Raw genomic sequence first — 15,851 nt, forward strand, 5'->3', positions numbered from 1 at the left:
AGGGTCCCTGATCTCCCCTCTCCCCCAACAGCCCGTGCTCCCACACACGGCTGTGTGCCTCCTGTGTGGGGAGGCTGGGAAGGAGGACACAGTGGAGGGAGAGGAAGAGAAGTTTGGTTGGAGCCTCATGGAGTGCACAATCTGCAATGAGATCGTCCACCCTGGCTGCCTGAAGGTGATAGCCCCGGGGAGCCCAGCGTCGGGGGAGCCGAGCGGCCCCACGGCTTGCTGGCGCCCTTCACCCGCCGTCTGCCCTCCTACCTGCAGATGGGGAAGGCTGAGGGTGTCATCAATGCAGAGATCCCCAACTGCTGGGAATGCCCTCGCTGCACCCAAGAAGGCCGCACCAGCAAGGTAGGGCCGGGGGCTGGACCAGACTGGGGGCTGGTTCCTGGAAGCTGGTGGGTCAGCAGGTCCTCATGTCCGGCTTCCTTGTGTCTCCCCAGGATTCAGGTGAGGGGCCGGGCCGCCGCAGGGCTGACAACTGCGAGGAGGGCGCCAGCCTGGGAAGTGGCTGGAAGCTGACAGAGGAGCCACCGCTTCCACCGCCACCACCCAGGCGCAAGGGCCCCCTACCTGCTGGACCCCCCCCTGAGGATGTACCTGGGCCCCCCAAACGAAAGGAGAGGGAGGCAGGGAATGAGCCCCCCACTCCAAGAAAAAAGGTGAGCCATGGAGCATGCTCACTAAGGCTGGCAGGGCTTTCTGGGAACTGTAGTCCTGGCCATTTTGGAGGGGGATGTGGTCTTGGGTGGCAGGTCCTGAGTTTTCCCCAGGGGGTTGTTGTTTTCCTGGGGAAGATGGAACATGCTCCAGGCGAAGGCAAGGTCCAGGTGAGGCCGAACTGGCCCTGGCCAGGAAGCTTTACAAGCTCAGGGTGGTTTGGAGAGGCAGGAGAGAGCATGCTCAAGCTGATGGCTACCCAGGAGGTAGAAGGAAGGGCTGGAAAAAGCCTGAGGGGGGAAAAGAAAGGAGATGAGAGCATGCTCGGTGAGCCCAGCCACTGGGTGTAAGGTGAACAAGCTCAGAGTTCTCCCTGGGATGGGGACTTCTGGGATTTGTAGTCTTAAGAGGAAGGCATGGACCGTAGTTCTTTGGGCAGTGAGGACCTAATGGGGTATCTCTCTTACCCCATTTCTCCCCCTTTCCCTGGTAGGTGAAAGGAGGCCGAGAGAGGCACCTGAAGAAGGTGGGTGGAGACGCCTGCCTCCTCCGAGGATCGGACCCAGGCGGCCCTGGCCTTCTGCCCCCCAGGGTTCTGAATCCGAGCCAGGCTTTCTCGTCCTGCCACCCTGGTCTCCCTCCCGAGAGCTGGGAGGTGTGCCGGGGACCTCCTCCCTCCCCTCCCACCTCACCTTGCTCCACCCTCCACCCTGCAGACAGCTCACCTTGCCCTGCCCTAGCCCTGCTTGGCCCCATGGGTGTCTGGAAGGGTTGGGTGGGAAAGTGGGTCGGGTCCAGACTGCAGGAAACACTGACTCCCCAAGAGCCCTGGGAGTGTCTCCTGGCCTGTTGGCTTCATCTCTGCAAGCTGAGTTCATGTTGCTGCTTAGCTGTAGGGTCTGGGTAGGATCATGGCAGCATGTCATCTGTTTGGAACCTCAGTGTTCTCATCTGTAAAGTGGACATGCCTTGAGTCTCATTCCCAGCCTCACCTGCCTCTCCCACAGAGCCGCATTAACCTAGTTAGGCCATGAGAGTCAGTGAGCTTTGTAAGTAGTCAGATGAATTTAGATTGAAGGGGAACGAGGCCCAGAGAGGTGGGAGACTGGCCCAAGGTCACACAGCAGTTGCAACCGCTTGAGACCTTGGCACTGATACACAAAACCCGCGTTCAGACGCCTGCCGTGCTGTTTGTGGGTGTGTAACTCCAGGCGTGTTGCAGGGTCCATTTTTACCCATTTCTTATTTAGCAAGAGGGGTCCATGTTGCTCAGCACCATGGAACACTGAATGGATAGAACAGGAGTGACATGGGGTGCCATGTGTGCGTCCTGATGCTTGCTGGTGTGTTGCATCCAGCATGGGTGATGGCGGTATCAGACGGAGAGGTGACAGGCCGACTGGGCCTCGGAACCAGGGTCTCGAACGGCTTTCTATACCTTTCTGCTCTTAAGAGATTTGGAAGCCCCTGAAACCCACAGCGCTTTGGGGCCAGAGAGAATGAAACTGAGTCCCACTGTAGGCCAAACTTGGCTGAGGTCTTGCAGTGTGTAGGGGCATTGGCAGGGCTGGAACTCGGCACCGTCCCTTGGGCTGCTCATCCCCTGGGACCTCCTCAGGGGCCGGGGGTGGGGAACAGCACGCCCCAGGCCCTAGAACAGCCTCCCCATGTCTCTGCAGAAACCAAAGCCGCCTCTGGCCTCTGCCGAGGGCCCGGCGGTGCCATCCCCGTCACCACAGAGGGAGAAGCTGGAGCGATTCAAACGGATGTGCCAGCTGCTGGAGCGGGTGCCCGATACCTCCTCATCCTCCTCGGATTCCGACTCGGACTCCGATTCCTCGGGTACCTCGCTGAGTGAGGATGAGGCCCCTGGCGAGGCTCGGAATGGGCGACGCCCAGCCCGGGGCAGCTCTGGCGAGAAGGAGAACCGTGGGGGGCGGCGGGCTCTGCGGCCTGGCACTGGGGGACCCCTGCTCAGCTGGCCCCTGGGCCCCGCCCCTCCACCTCGGCCCCCTCAACTGGAGCGGCATGTTGTGCGGCCCCCACCTCGGAGCCCCGAGCCTGACACACTGCCTTTGGCTGCTGGATCCGATCACCCGCTGCCCCGGGCCGCCTGGCTCCGTGTCTTCCAGCACCTTGGGCCCCGAGAGCTGTGCGTCTGCATGCGTGTCTGCCGGACTTGGAGCCGCTGGTGAGTGCCCCATCTGGCCCGTCCGGTGCCACCTGGCTTCGCACCTGCCGTGCGACCCGGTGACAGAACTCTGGTCCTCTGGTCCTTGCCCAGCCTAGTTTGTGTGGCGTTTGGGGCCTTCCTGTAGTGTGCGGATGTCACTGTGAACTACCACCCTTGTTCAGAATGAGTCCCCCAAACCCTCCCAACAACCTTGTGAGGTTGACATTATTAGCTGCTTTCTCAGCAGAGGCCCAAGGTCATGGGGCACGGGAGAACAGGGGATTTGAACTCGGGCCTTTCTGGCTCCAGAGGTTTGCCTGCTGGTAAAAGCTATTGATCCCCTGGGTGCTGAAATTCATGATCTCACTTTCCTGCTGCCCTTTTTTTTTTTTTTTAATGTAAACATTTTGTTGTATTTGAAAGAGTTACAGAGAGAATAAGAGAGAATCTTCCATCTGCTGGTTCACTCCCACATGGCTGTAACAGTTAGGGCTGGCCCAGGAAGAAGCCAGGAGCCAGGAGCTTCTTCTGGGTCTCCTACATATGAGCCAGGGGCCCAAGCATTAGACTATCTTCTGCTGCTTTCCCAGGCACATTAGTAGGGAGTTGGATGCGAAGTGAAGCAGCCAGCACTCTCCAAATGGCTGCAACAGCCAGGGCTGGGCCAGGCTAAAGCCAGCAGCTTCACCCAGGTCTCCTATGTGGTGGCAAGGGCCCAAGCATTTGGGCTATCTTCTACTGCCTTCCCAGGCCAGTAGGGATCACAAATGGAGCAGCCAGGTCTCGAACTGGTGCCCATCTGGGATATCGGCTGTGTAGGCACCGGCCCTTCCTGCTGTTTGTTCTGAGGACAATCTGATTCTTGGTGCTGTTTTCATGTGGGGAAGCCCTTCACTCAAATGGCCTGTGCCAGTGCCAAGGCAGCCATGCATGCCCGCCTCGCTCCACTCTGAGCTACTTTCTTCTCAGGATGGGTTGCTCACACCCTTGGTCCTCACTCACCCTCTGTTCTTCCCCTTTCAGCAAAATTCTCCCTCCCCTTCCTCCCAGCAGACTGCCCCAGCAGCTGGTCCCCTGATAGCGGACAAGAGGCCTTGGGCTCCTTGTCAAACCTCCGCTCACGAAGTATCCATTTTTGTGTTCCCATCAGTGGCTGGTGTGGCAGGCAGAGCATGTGTCTATTTTATCTTTGGGTCCCCAGCCAGAGTCAAAGGGCGGCGGATAAATGTTCCCCGAAATGAGCACTTTCAGTCCTTTCCCATGCCCATTCTGGGGACCTCCCGCGCACACGTTCCTCTGCGTAGCCCTCAGGGCGGCACGGGCAAAGGCCTGAGGGACACCTGAAGCCACAGCAAACATCAGTGACTGAACTCAGCTCCCACGCCGTCCCTCTGGGACAAGACCTAGGGCGCCATGCTGGGGTCAGAAGGCGACGGAGGATTTTGGGGTTGGGGAAGGGGACTGCCTCCTCTGATGCATTGTGAGCTGTGCACCGTGGGCCAGTTCCCTAGCTTCCCCTTACCTTGCTGGCTTCAGATGGAAAACCAGGATGTGCACAGCCGCTGCTGCACGGGAAAGGCAGGGCTCCGGGCCTGGGCAGTGGGAGCTACTGAATGACCCAATTGTGATGGCCATTCCCTGAGTCTGAGATAGGCACTGAGCCCGGAGAAAGCCCGTTTGCGCCCTTGAGGCACACCTGCACCAGAGAAACAAACTTCCAACAGTGGTGATTAATGATGGCAGGGACGTGGGCTGTGGCCCCTTCAAGGCCGGACCTGAGGTCCAGATATGGAAAGGACCTGGTGTCGGGCGAGGGAAGGCTTGTGGCCGGAAGAGGGTGAAGCAGAGAAGCTAGGCCGCACTGGTTCCAGGATGCCAGCATGTTTTTGCAGTTGTCTCAGATGGAGCAACATAGTCATTCCTGCGGTCTCTGCACATCTTCCTGTATTCCTTCAATCGTCTGCTCCCTGTGCTACATGCAGTGCAATGGCTTTGTGAATAGTTGCCGTACTGTATTGTTCAGGGACTGAGATTTTTAAATATTATTTAGAGAGCGAGAGATCCTTTTCATCTGCTGTTTCACTCCCCAAATAATTGCAAGAGGCCACAGGCAGAAGCCCACATTTCCATGTGAGTGCAGGGGCCCAAACCCTTGGACTGTCATCTACTGCCTCTCCAGCCGCATTAGCAGGAAGCTGGATGGGAAGCAGCCAAGTAGCTGCGACTCAAAACTGGCACTCCAGAATAGCACGGCAGTGTCACAAGCAGCAGCTTAATCCACTGTGCCAGGCCAGCCCTTCGCTGCTTCCTCTGTGTCTCAGCCATTTGCTATCCATGGTGGGTTGGATGTGTGGATACAGAGGCCTGACTGCTCTCCTTTTACTGAGATTAAATGAGGTACTTCCTGGAAAGCACTTAGTCTCATGCCTGAAGGGGCACTAAATGCCCAGGATAATGGCATCTTTCAGAGAGCTGGGCGGGGCAGGGCTGAGCAGGGGCTACTCTTCCCAGCATAGGAGCCAGGGTAGTGGCATTTAGCAGTGGGGAGCTGAAAATTAAAAACAAAAAATTGTGTATTTGTTCATCAAAACAAAGGCAGAGCAAATGAGAGTCTTCCATCTGCTGGTTCACTTCCCAAATGCCTGCAACAGCCAGGGCTGGGCCAAGCCAGAATCAGGGGCCAAGCATTCCACTCGGGTCAGGAACCCACTGATTCCCCTTACCAGCCAGATAGGAAATGGAGCAGCTGGGACCCAAACCAGCACTCCGATGGAGGATGGGGGTATCAGGGAGCTGCTTAACTGGCTTTGCCACAATACCCAAGAACTTTGTGAACAGACACTAGTGTCTTGGACTTGTGACTCAGTGACCACTCTCAGCTGAGTCTCTGGCTCAGCAGCCCCAGTCCCCAGGTATGGGTGTTAGAGCGGGGAGCAGGCTGCAGGAGGAAGTGAGGCGCCTCGGTGGACATGTGTGTGGTGGTGAACAGCCTGTGGGCCAGGCGGACAGTCAGTGGGACAGCTCCAGACCTCTGGCTCAGGTCCCAGCGAAGATAGGAGTTTGGGAAGGATAGCAGCCTGGATAAAGAGGACAGAAAGCAAAAGGTTTGCCCACAGGAAGGATTATGGCACCATAGGTGAAGGATGCCCGGGGTTGGGTCCTACCTCTGCTTCTGGTTCCGGCTCCCTGCAGGTGACAGCCCTGGGACTTGCAGCCCTGCCCCCTTGGAGGAGACCTGGTTGAGAGATGCTGGCTCCTGCTTGCCATGCAGACTCCTCTCTTGAGAACAGAGGCTCGGAGGGAAAGGCTAGAGGTAGCCTTGGAGGAGGGAATGCTCAATGCTCAATGGTGGGTGATGACAGTAGGTCAAAAGGGGACATTTGGCTCCAAGGAGGTCATGGTGTCCATGGCTGTGTGCTGGCAGAGGAACCCAAACCTCATGGTAGGGAGTTGATGCCTCTAAGGTGGGGGCTTGAGCTGCTGGGTCTTGCCATGTCATTGGCTTCTAGAATGGCACCTCATGGAGTTGAATGAGTATACATGAAAGTGAGGCCCCAAGGATGGAGTGTGAAGACTTGCTCTTGGGTGCGGCTGGTGAAGGGGTCAGAGGAGGGGGAGTAGGAAGAGGCAGGCTTTCCTGTCTGGTGGCTTGGAGAGCCAAGTACAGGACTGGTGTGGGCTGAGAGGGGTGCAGGAAGAGGGGTGGGGAGGAGGCCAGGAGGGAGCTGCATGCAGGGTCAAGGCCAGTAGGGTTGGGGGTGATGGCCTTGGGGACAGATTAGAGCTCTGGGAAGTGACAGTTGGCGGGGAGCAGCAATGGCTAGCCCCCTCATGAGAGGTTAGGGCTGAGATTTAGGGTCTTGTGAGTGGACCTAGGAAGGTGATGACTTGACAGGGGTGGCCTGGAGCCCAGGAGAAGGTGACTGGGAGAGGGAACTTGACAGCCAAGCCCTGCCTGCCTGGGGTCATGACCTTGGGCTCACTGGGCCTTCCCTGCTCTGTCTCAGTGCCCTGCTCTGCATGAGTGAGCACCTGTCGGCGTGGGACTCCCTGTCTCCCTCACAGCGAGCTCCTGCTGCCATAGTGGGCACTGGGATGGGAGCCAGGCCCTTGGTGCCTGCACTAGACCCTGGCCCTCTGCTGTCTGCTCTACCCGGCACAGCAAACCGTGTCCAAACAAATGCTGGCCTTGCCTTTGCTTCCCACTTTGTGAAATGGAGACCCCAAGGAGGAAAGGGACTTGCTTGAAGTTCCCCAAAGCAGGTGGCAGAGCTGAGGTTTGGGTCCAGGGCAGTTCACGCGTCTCGCCTCCGGGCTCCGTGGCTTCAACCACTGGTGGCCTGGCTGCCTTGCCCAGGGCCGCTGCCACAGCCTCACCCCTGCCACCTCCGCACGCTGAATCCAGGCTTCCATCCAGACACTGGTGATGCAAGCCCTGGCTCCGCCCCTGCTTGGTTGCTGGGGGCCCTGGAACAAGTTTCTCAACCTCTCGGGGCCTTTTTTTCTTAAACCATAAAAAGGTGATAAAGTTGTGTCTGCCGCTTTAGAGCCACTGTGGGATAGAACAGTACTCTGGGCCAGCAGTGACTGTTAGTGCCGGAGGCCTCATGGCGTGGCATGGCGACTGCCCCTTGTCCCTGCTACCTGGCTTCCCCGCACTCTCTGTGGTGTGTCTTGTCTCTCTCCAGGCCCCGCACAGGTTCTTCCTGTCTCCAGGTGCTCCTCCCATCCCATCTCCCTTCTAGAATCCCACCAGCTTTTCACAGTTTCACTTGGGACATGTTGTTGTTGTCTCAGGAGGCGCTCTGCCCCCCTCCTGGAGTTGACCCTCCTTGCAACCCCCATAGCCTCGGGCTCCCCTTTTGTCCCTTTGCACTGTGTGGTCAGTGGGAATCAGGTCCTCCCTAGCTGCTGGCCCCTACTCTGAGATCTGATCCCAGCCTTGCTGGTTTCACAGAGGGCAACATGGCTGATGAAGAGCCCCAGCCCAGAAAGTCTCTAGGGAGACTTCCTGGAGGAGGAGGCAGTGGGGCCAAGCCTTGAGGGATGGTGGAATGTTTGGCATTTCTGGCAGAGGCACACCACCCATACTGAAAAGACACCGGTGGCTTTGGGCTGGCGGGCAGGTGGCTCGACCTGCTCTTATGGAATCTGTTGCAGAGCCACAGCAGGGGAACCCAGGGGCTCCCCAGAAAGAACTTCCTCCTGCCCCTGGGGCTCCAGCTCCTAGTGGCAGTTGAGCTGGGACCAAGGGTTGGGCCAGATGGGGCAGAGCTAGGCTTTGGCTGGGGTGGAAGGGCAAAGGGCAGGAACTGGGCCAGGTGTGAGCTGGCTTTGGTTTTCCTTTTCCTTCTTGGAGTTGAGATCTGCCAGTGTTTACTGGCTGAGTGGAAGGAATCGGGGATGGAGGAGGAAACTGAGGCCATGGTGGTGGCACAAAGTACAGCATCCCTAGCTGCTCTGGGGCCTGGGAGAGCTTTGCCCACCTGCCTGCACCTGCTGAGGCTCTGCATGGGCTCCCTCTGTTTGTGTTGTATTTATTTTGAATGGTATAACAGGCTTATGTGAGAGAAAACTGTTTTTAAGTGCAAAAGGGGGGCTGGCTCAGGAGGAATTCCTGGGCTACAGATCCATGGAGCACTAATCACTAGCCTGGGAGAAGCTGCTCCAGCCAGGATTTCTGTTAGGAAAAGCCCTCAGGCATGGGGGGTTGTGGGAGGCCCTGCCCACCTGCTGCTTCAGGCCCAGCCAGGCCAGTCCAGTGGGAATTTCCTGGTTGGCCTTCTGGAATGCCTGGCTGGAAGACTGTTGAGCTCAGAGGGACTCCAGCATCCCACAGCTCAAGAGCAGATTCCCGTTGGGGGTGGGCACAGGTTCCTTGGGGAAGGGAGTTGGCGAAGCCCTTCTCCAGCTCCCTGCATGTTGGGCAAGGCCAGGCTTTCCCTGGCAAGGATCAGCAGGCCTGTTTCGTGTGGTTCAGGCTTCACCTGTTTGCATGGCTTCCAGACTCAGCCCCCCAGCCCCCAGCATGTGTGAGAAGCCGTGGTCGAGGCGTGCTAGGGAGCGCTCAGTGTGGGCGTCCCGTAGTTGGCTCTGGCAGTGTGTAAGCTGCACTGGGGAGGTGGAAGCAGAAGTGACCCAGGGCTGCCCGTGTGGAGCTTGGATTCCAATAGGAGGAACTCGGCTAGTCCAGCTGGGGTGCTGGTGGGCAGGCACAGCATACGTGGCTCCAGGCCAAGAGCAGGATGGATGGGTGCCCAGGAGCCAGCTACCAGGGCAGCCGGGGAAGGTGGGGGCCAGGACTACTGGCAGAGCCCTCTGGCATACATCAAACAGCGTGTGTGTGTGTGTGTGTGTGCGTGTGTGTTTGGTGAAGTGCTTTAGAAGCTGCAGGGCTGGCAATATGTAATTACCCCCATTTGATCTTGCAGCAGCCCTGTGGGGCAGGCAGAGTCGGCATCATTATCTTCATCTTATAAACGGGGCCTCTGAGGCTCTGGGAGAGGAGTGCACTTGCCCAGGGTCTCACATCTAGTTGGGATGGAGTTGGGACCCAGAGCCTGTGCTCTTGGCCCCAGTTCAGGGGCTTCTTGCATTGCCTCCCCCCTCCCCACCGCTGTCTTGTGTGGGCCTGCAGAGGGCTGGGGTGAACCGTTGGAGCGTGGGAATTGTGGGGATCCTGGGCTCCCTGGGAAGTGTGGCTTGAGGTCTCTGTCTCCCCCGTGTGGCTATCAGGTGCTACGACAAGCGTCTGTGGCCTCGAATGGACCTGAGCAGGCGGAAGTCCCTGACCCCGCCCATGCTCAGCGGGGTGGTGCGCCGCCAGCCCCGGGCCCTGGACCTAAGCTGGACAGGTGTGTCCAAGAAGCAGCTCATGTGGCTTCTGAACCGACTGCAAGGTAGGGCAGGGTGGGACAGGGAGAGGCCTGGGATGGGGTCCTTCTGGCATCCACTTCCTGACACTAGGTCACTCCTCCCCTTCCCCCAGGCCTGCAGGAGCTGGTGCTCTCTGGCTGCTCCTGGCTCTCTGTCTCTGCCCTGGGCTCAGCCCCACTGCCAGCTCTGCGGCTCCTGGACCTCCGCTGGATCGAGGATGTTAAAGACTCCCAGCTCCGCGAGCTGCTGCTGCCTCCTCCTGACACCAAGCCAGGTGCGGCCTCCTCTGTAAGATGGGCTGAGAGTGTGTATGTGTGTGGGGGCTCCAAGGTCTCTTCTCCCTTGCAGTGAACCTGAAAATATGGCAAGAAAAGAAACGACACCACGAATCTGTCCTTTTGCCCGCTGTGTACTGTTGATAGGTTTCTCTGAGGGAAAGTCAGACCATGTAGGCAGAGCGAGGAGCTGGGAGCCAAGGCCTGGCCTCATGGCAGTGGGGACACTGAGGCCTCTGACCCCCACCTGTGCTTGTCCTGTCTTTCGCTCTGTGAACACCGGTGTGTACCCCAGTCACTGAAGCCTAGTCTGGCCGGCCTGCCCCTGGTCTGTAGTCTGCATGCATTCAACATACTGTGTCTTCTCACCAGCTCCCTGAGCCTGGGCCGGGGAGTTCCTTTGCCCACCCCTCTCCCCCCTCAGCTTTATCCTTCATCTTATTGATGGTGCTTCTGGCCACTTCCTCCTGCAAGCCCTCCCTGATCCTCCCCCACGGAGTAGTGGCCCTCTCTGCCAGCAGTCTCGGCCAGTGTGGCACTGGACGGATGGGAAATGGTTTAAGAGCTGCTGCTCCTGCTGCTTTTTTATCTGAGGGGCAGACAGACCTCCCACCTGCTGGTTTACTCCCCAGGTATTTCCAGTGGCCCTGGTCAGAAGGTCAAACGAGGAGCCAGGAGCTCAGATAAGATCTCCTGTGTGGGTAGCAGGGACCGAGCCCGAAGCCCTCACTGCTGCCTCCCTGAGTCTACACAAGTAGGAGGCTGGAGTCAGGAGTTGGCGCTGAGCACTGAAGCTGGCCCTCAGATAAGGGTTGCAGTATCCCAGCTCCCCCACTGTCCCCTCTCCCAGAGCCCCTTGCTCTCTACTGTGCTCAGGAAGAAACGAGCCGATTGGGCAGAGAGACAGGCCTGAGGACCATGTCTTCCGGAGGAGGCTTCCCAGAGACAGGCCGACAGATACACATCCATCCCCATGGCAGCCCTGGAATGGGGAGCTTCCGCCTTTCTGGACCAAGTTCCACAGGCACCAGTGGGCCAGAGCTCCAGCTTACACTGTCCACTCTGAGTGGGAGTGCCCTGTACCTAGTGGGGCACAGGCAGGAGGGGCAGGCAGGCCACAGGAGCCATGCTGTGAGCTGATGGCTCTGTGGCCCCACCTCCTCCCGCCTGACTCACTGGGATTAGCAGCCCATAGGAGCAGCCTTGAAAGCTGCGTGTTGGGACTACACACCCTCTGCTTGTTACTGTTTCCTGTGCTCCCACCTCGGTGTGTGTCAGACAACCCCTGCCCCCTCCTTTTTTTTATAAGACTTATTTATTCTTATTGCAAAGTCAGATATACAGAGAGGAGGAGAGACAGAAAGGAAGATTTTCCATCCACTGATTGAGTCCCCAAGTGACCACAATGGCCAGAGCTGAGCCAATCTGAAGCCAGGAGCTTCTTCTGAGTCTCCCACACAGGTGCAGGGTCCCAAGGCCTTTGGCCGTCCTCCACTGCTTTCCCAGGCTACAGTCAGGGAGCTGGATGGGAAGCAGGACTGCCGGGATTAGAACCCGTGTCCATATGGGATCCCGGTACATTCAAGGCAAGGACTGTAGCTGCTAGGCCACTGTGCCGGGCCCAAGATTTGTTTCTTTTTATAAGAAAGGCAGATCTACAGAGAGGAGAAAGAGCGAGATTTGCATCCCCTGGTTCACTCCCCAAATGGCCCCAGCAGCCAGAGCTGAGCTGATCTGAAGCCAGGAACTTCTTCTGGACCTCTCATGTCGTGCAGGGGCTGAAGAACCTGGATCATTCTGAGGGTTAGTCAGCTGAGCCATCGCACCAGCCCCTTATCAGAACCGTCAGTGGCCCAGCTTAAGTGCCGCTGTCTCAGTGACAGTTCTTACTGTTGTCTCCCTCTGCTGACCAAGTGGCAAACGACTTTTCCTTCATGGCGTTTTGCTGGGGTCCAAGGTGACAGCATCTCCAATTCCTTGCAATCAGCAGGGCTTACAAAATTGAGTGCCCCCAGAGGTGATTTGGCAAGAGACAGAATGGTGTGGAGTGCCAGGGAGTGGCTGCCACGTGGCTCAGCCATGCCAGCTGTGACAGCTTTCCATGCAGAAACCCTCTATGGAAATATCTTTCTGAGCAAATGTCTTTATTGCAGAGTTAGTCATTAACTGGATACTTTGCAGCACTACACACGCCCCATGGAACGCGCCTGTGGTTTCGTGGGTTCAGGATGGCTGACTGGGTTTGTGTTAGGGCTGGCTGGGCTGGCTGGCACCCATCGTTATCCTGAGCGTTTGCCCTGTCAGTCAGTCACCCGGGCCTCCAGGCTGTCCTGTCTAATCCTGCTGTTGAGCTGCCGTTTTCCCACCTGTGGACAGGAATGGCAGTTTGAGTGTTTGCCTCCTGGTTATCCTCCATCATCCTGGAGAAGTTGCTAGAAAAATAAACCCTGAAGTCCAGCCCCAGAACACACCAGGCACTCTCCCCCTACTCCCTCAGGTGCCTGCAGTGGCCGAGGCTGGGAGTGGGCAGCTTGGGGACCATGTGCCACAGCTCTCTGTGGACACCCAGGCCCTGCCACCTGCTTGAACCATCCTCATTGCCTCATGGGATTGTAGCAGGGAGCCGAACCCGGGAGCCAGGAGGGACAGGCCTTTTGACACAGGACACAGGCATCTTTACTTGTTTATTTATTTGAAAGGACAGAGGAGCAAAAATTTCACCTACTAGTTCATCTCCCAATATCTGCAACAGCAAAGGCTGGGACAGGCTGAAGCCAGAAGTTTGGGTTTCCTGCGTGGGTGGTGGGGACCCAAAGACTTGAGCCATCACCGGCCACCTCCCAGGGTGCACATGAGCAGGAAGCTGGAGTCGGAAGCAGAGCTGGGATTAGAACGCCTGTGCTCTAATGAGGAAGGAGTGTGTCCTAAATAGGGTCCTCATTGCTGTGCCCAATGCCCATCCTGTCCGAACAGATACGCTGCCCATTGCACCAGACACCCAAGCCAGGGCCTTCCAGCAGCATTCCTGAGCCTCTGGGCTGCTCTCATGTGAGAGGCAGTGGCAGGAGAGGGACAGGCCAGATGCTTTGTGTGCAGCAAAGTAGGGGCCTAAGCCCTTCAGCCCTGGGGAAGGAGCAGGTGGGAGCGCAGCCAGGGCTGGGCTAGACTGATGCCAGGATCCCAGAGCTTCTTCCTGGCCCCTCAGGTGGGTGCAGGCGCCCAAGCATTTGAGCCATTCTCTGCTGCTTCCCTGGGCACATTAGCAGGAAGCTGGAATGGAAGTGGAGCAGCTGGGACTCAAAAGCAGCACTCTGCTGGACTCTGACCTTCCCAAGTGGACCGCGGTGCCCCTCCCCCCAGGCAGGCTGTTGGCAGGGCTATTTGTGGAGTTGGGGCTGGGTAGGGAGGGTCAGGCTTGGAGTCGGGGATGAGATCCAGTGAGAACTGGAATGTTCTGCTAAGGAGCCTGGACTTGTTGAACTGCTCTGAGACGTTTGTCAGAGGAATAAGTTCCTGTGGGTGGCTGACTGTTCTGGAGAATGGGGGCTAGAATGGGACTGGGTGGCCCAGCATGGAGACCCAAGGCCACAGGGCATGGGGGAGGGGCCTGCTGGCTGGAAGACCAATCTGTGGAGGTGATGTGGGCAGTGGCCCTGATAGGTCAGCACATGTGTGGGTGGGGAGCCACGTGGGGTTGGAGCCTCAGGGTGTGGGTGCAGAGGTGGGAGGGACCCAGGATCTGACCTCTCCCTCTTGGCCCCCCCAGGGCAGACAGAGAGTCGTGGGCGGCTGCAGGGGGTGGCTGAACTGCGTCTGGCGGGCCTGGAGCTGACTGACGCCTCCCTGAGGCTCCTGCTGCGCCACGCACCCCAGCTGAGTGCCCTGGACTTGAGCCACTGTGCCCACGTCGGGGACCCCAGTGTCCACCTTCTCACGGCCCCCACGTCCCCACTCCGGGAGACCCTGGTGCACCTCAACCTTGCTGGTAAGCCTGGCCCTCCCTCCTGCTGGCCTGGCTGCCCCCCAGCCCACCTGCGGCTGGCAACTCACCTGCTGGATTTCGGTGGCCACCCATCCACAGGTTGCCACCGCCTCACGGACCACTGCCTCCCGCTGTTCCGTCGCTGCCCACGCCTGCGCCGCCTGGACCTGCGCTCCTGCCGCCAGCTCTCACCTGAAGCTTGTGCCCGGCTGGCAGCTGCCGGGCCCCCTGGCCCCTTCCGCTGCCCGGAGGAGAAGCTCCTGCTCAAGGACAGCTAGTTGGGTGCCCCCCCGCCCAGGACGCATCTGGAGCCTGGACCACCGGCCTTCATTTCACCCCTCCTGGGAGGCCGGGTTTCCCACCTCACCTCTTGGGATTCCTGCCCAGGGACTCGAGCCAGCCTCTTCCCCCTCCTCCCCCCTGCACTGATATCTCTGGGGGTCTCTCCTTCCCATTTTCTCCCTCTTCTACCTGTTTCATTGTCCATCCCCTGGGGGGAGTGGGTCAGAGGTACTGGGTGCTGAGCCAAAGGGATGGTGGGGGGGGTTAAAGTGCAAGTCTGAGGGGGGGGAGAAGGGGGCAGGGTATCTGCACACAGGATACAGGGGGCTGGGGGTGGTGGAGGTTGGGTGGGGGGAGGGGCAGGAGGCAGACCACCAAGGGTTCAGGGAACAGAGACCCTATACTTGGGGTGGGGGGCGGGGCGGGGGGGATTTCAAAAAGGGAACACGAGGATCTGGTGGTAATCCGGTGTCAAGAGGTGGGGCCTCGGGATCCAGGGCGAGCCAGAGCCAAGCTGAGGTTGTAGGGCGCAAGCGCACGTGGGGCCACAGAACCTCTGTGTGTGCAGGGGGTCGTCCTCTCCTTCCCCCTCCCCTGCCCAGATTTCAGTTCCTTTCCCCCTGCCCTGACTCCTTGAACGTCACTGAAAATGGCAGCTATTGCGAGGAGTGGGGACCGTGGGTCTATCGCTCTTGAGGCCGTGGCCCAGGGGAGTGGTGAGGGCTGCCCCAGCCCCTGCCTGCCTCTCCACACAATACTTGAACATTCATCTGTACTGAAGTGTTACTTGAACTGGGGGAGCCGGAGTGTGATGGGACGGGACCAGCCTGGACTGAGACTGGACTGGTGGGCTCCCCGTTTGGACGGCCCCACCCCCAGCTCTCCCTTCACTGTGTTGGGCAGCTCTATGACCCGAGTTGGGGTTGGGGGTGGTGCCAGCCCAATGATGGGGAAGATGGGACTCCTCCAGCTTGGCTCTTCCCACTCTTTCATCGTCATGGAAACTTGTATCCCATTTGCCCAGGGAACTGCCACTCCGGGTTGCCATGGAAATAGCAGCCAATGGACACCTCCCGATGCCATTGCTAAGGCTGGAATGTCCTCTCATAGTTGCCATGGGAACTTAAGTCACAGGCTCTAGGCCCTCCCTTCCCCCGCCCCTCCCTCCAGCGCAGGGGTGGGGCTTTGGGGCGAGGGAGGAGTCGGGGTCTAGTCCCGCCCCTCAGCCCGGATCTCCGGGGTGGGGGGAGCCGGGTCGTACCATGTAGGGGAAGGGGGATCTATCCACATACCTCAGGTAACAGGGAGGTGCGCGGGTGGGGGGAGGGACTGGGCGGACCAAAGGCCGGAAGGGAGGGGGGCCTGGGTGTCGCGCGAGGCTTGAGGATGGGGCCGCTTTGGGGAGGGGGAAGATGCAGCCCGGCACGGGGTAAGCGAGGGACCCAGCCGGGCTGGGCCCCTGAGCCCCAGGTCTGTACCATACGGTTTGCTATAAAACTCGAAATCTTCCACCCTGGGCTAGGGAGTTCCTGTTGTGTGTGTGTGGCGTCGAGGGCGTGGAGACGGGGTGGGGTGGCATGGTCCCTTGCGGGTACCAGGC

General features: G+C 58.8%; 1 protein-coding gene across 5 annotated transcripts in view; it reads left to right on the forward strand.

The window, feature by feature from the left end:
* The window catches only part of FBXL19 (F-box and leucine rich repeat protein 19), a 19,205-nt gene extending 3,437 nt beyond the window's left edge, over window positions 1–15,768 (forward strand). For 3 of the 5 annotated variants that reach the window (XM_004586896.3, XM_058680851.1, XM_058680850.1), the window contains exons 3-11: window positions 32–175; window positions 268–354; window positions 447–665; window positions 1,157–1,318; window positions 2,343–2,854; window positions 9,572–9,735; window positions 9,825–9,986; window positions 13,754–13,972; window positions 14,069–15,212. In XM_004586896.3, the coding sequence (XP_004586953.1) occupies window positions 32–175; window positions 268–354; window positions 447–665; window positions 1,157–1,318; window positions 2,343–2,854; window positions 9,572–9,735; window positions 9,825–9,986; window positions 13,754–13,972; window positions 14,069–14,247 (1,848 nt within the window). In that variant the 3' untranslated portion in view covers window positions 14,248–15,212. Of the gene's footprint in view, window positions 1–31; window positions 176–267; window positions 355–446; window positions 666–1,156; window positions 1,319–2,342; window positions 2,855–9,571; window positions 9,736–9,824; window positions 9,987–13,753; window positions 13,973–14,068 lie in introns of all 5 variants that reach the window. The other 2 variants (XM_058680852.1, XM_058680853.1) reach the window with 2 other exon arrangements.
* The last annotated feature ends 83 nt before the right edge of the window (window positions 15,769–15,851 follow it).

Source organism: Ochotona princeps, chromosome 24 (genome assembly GCF_030435755.1).
Source record: "Ochotona princeps isolate mOchPri1 chromosome 24, mOchPri1.hap1, whole genome shotgun sequence".
Taxonomy (NCBI): Eukaryota; Metazoa; Chordata; class Mammalia; order Lagomorpha; family Ochotonidae; genus Ochotona; species Ochotona princeps.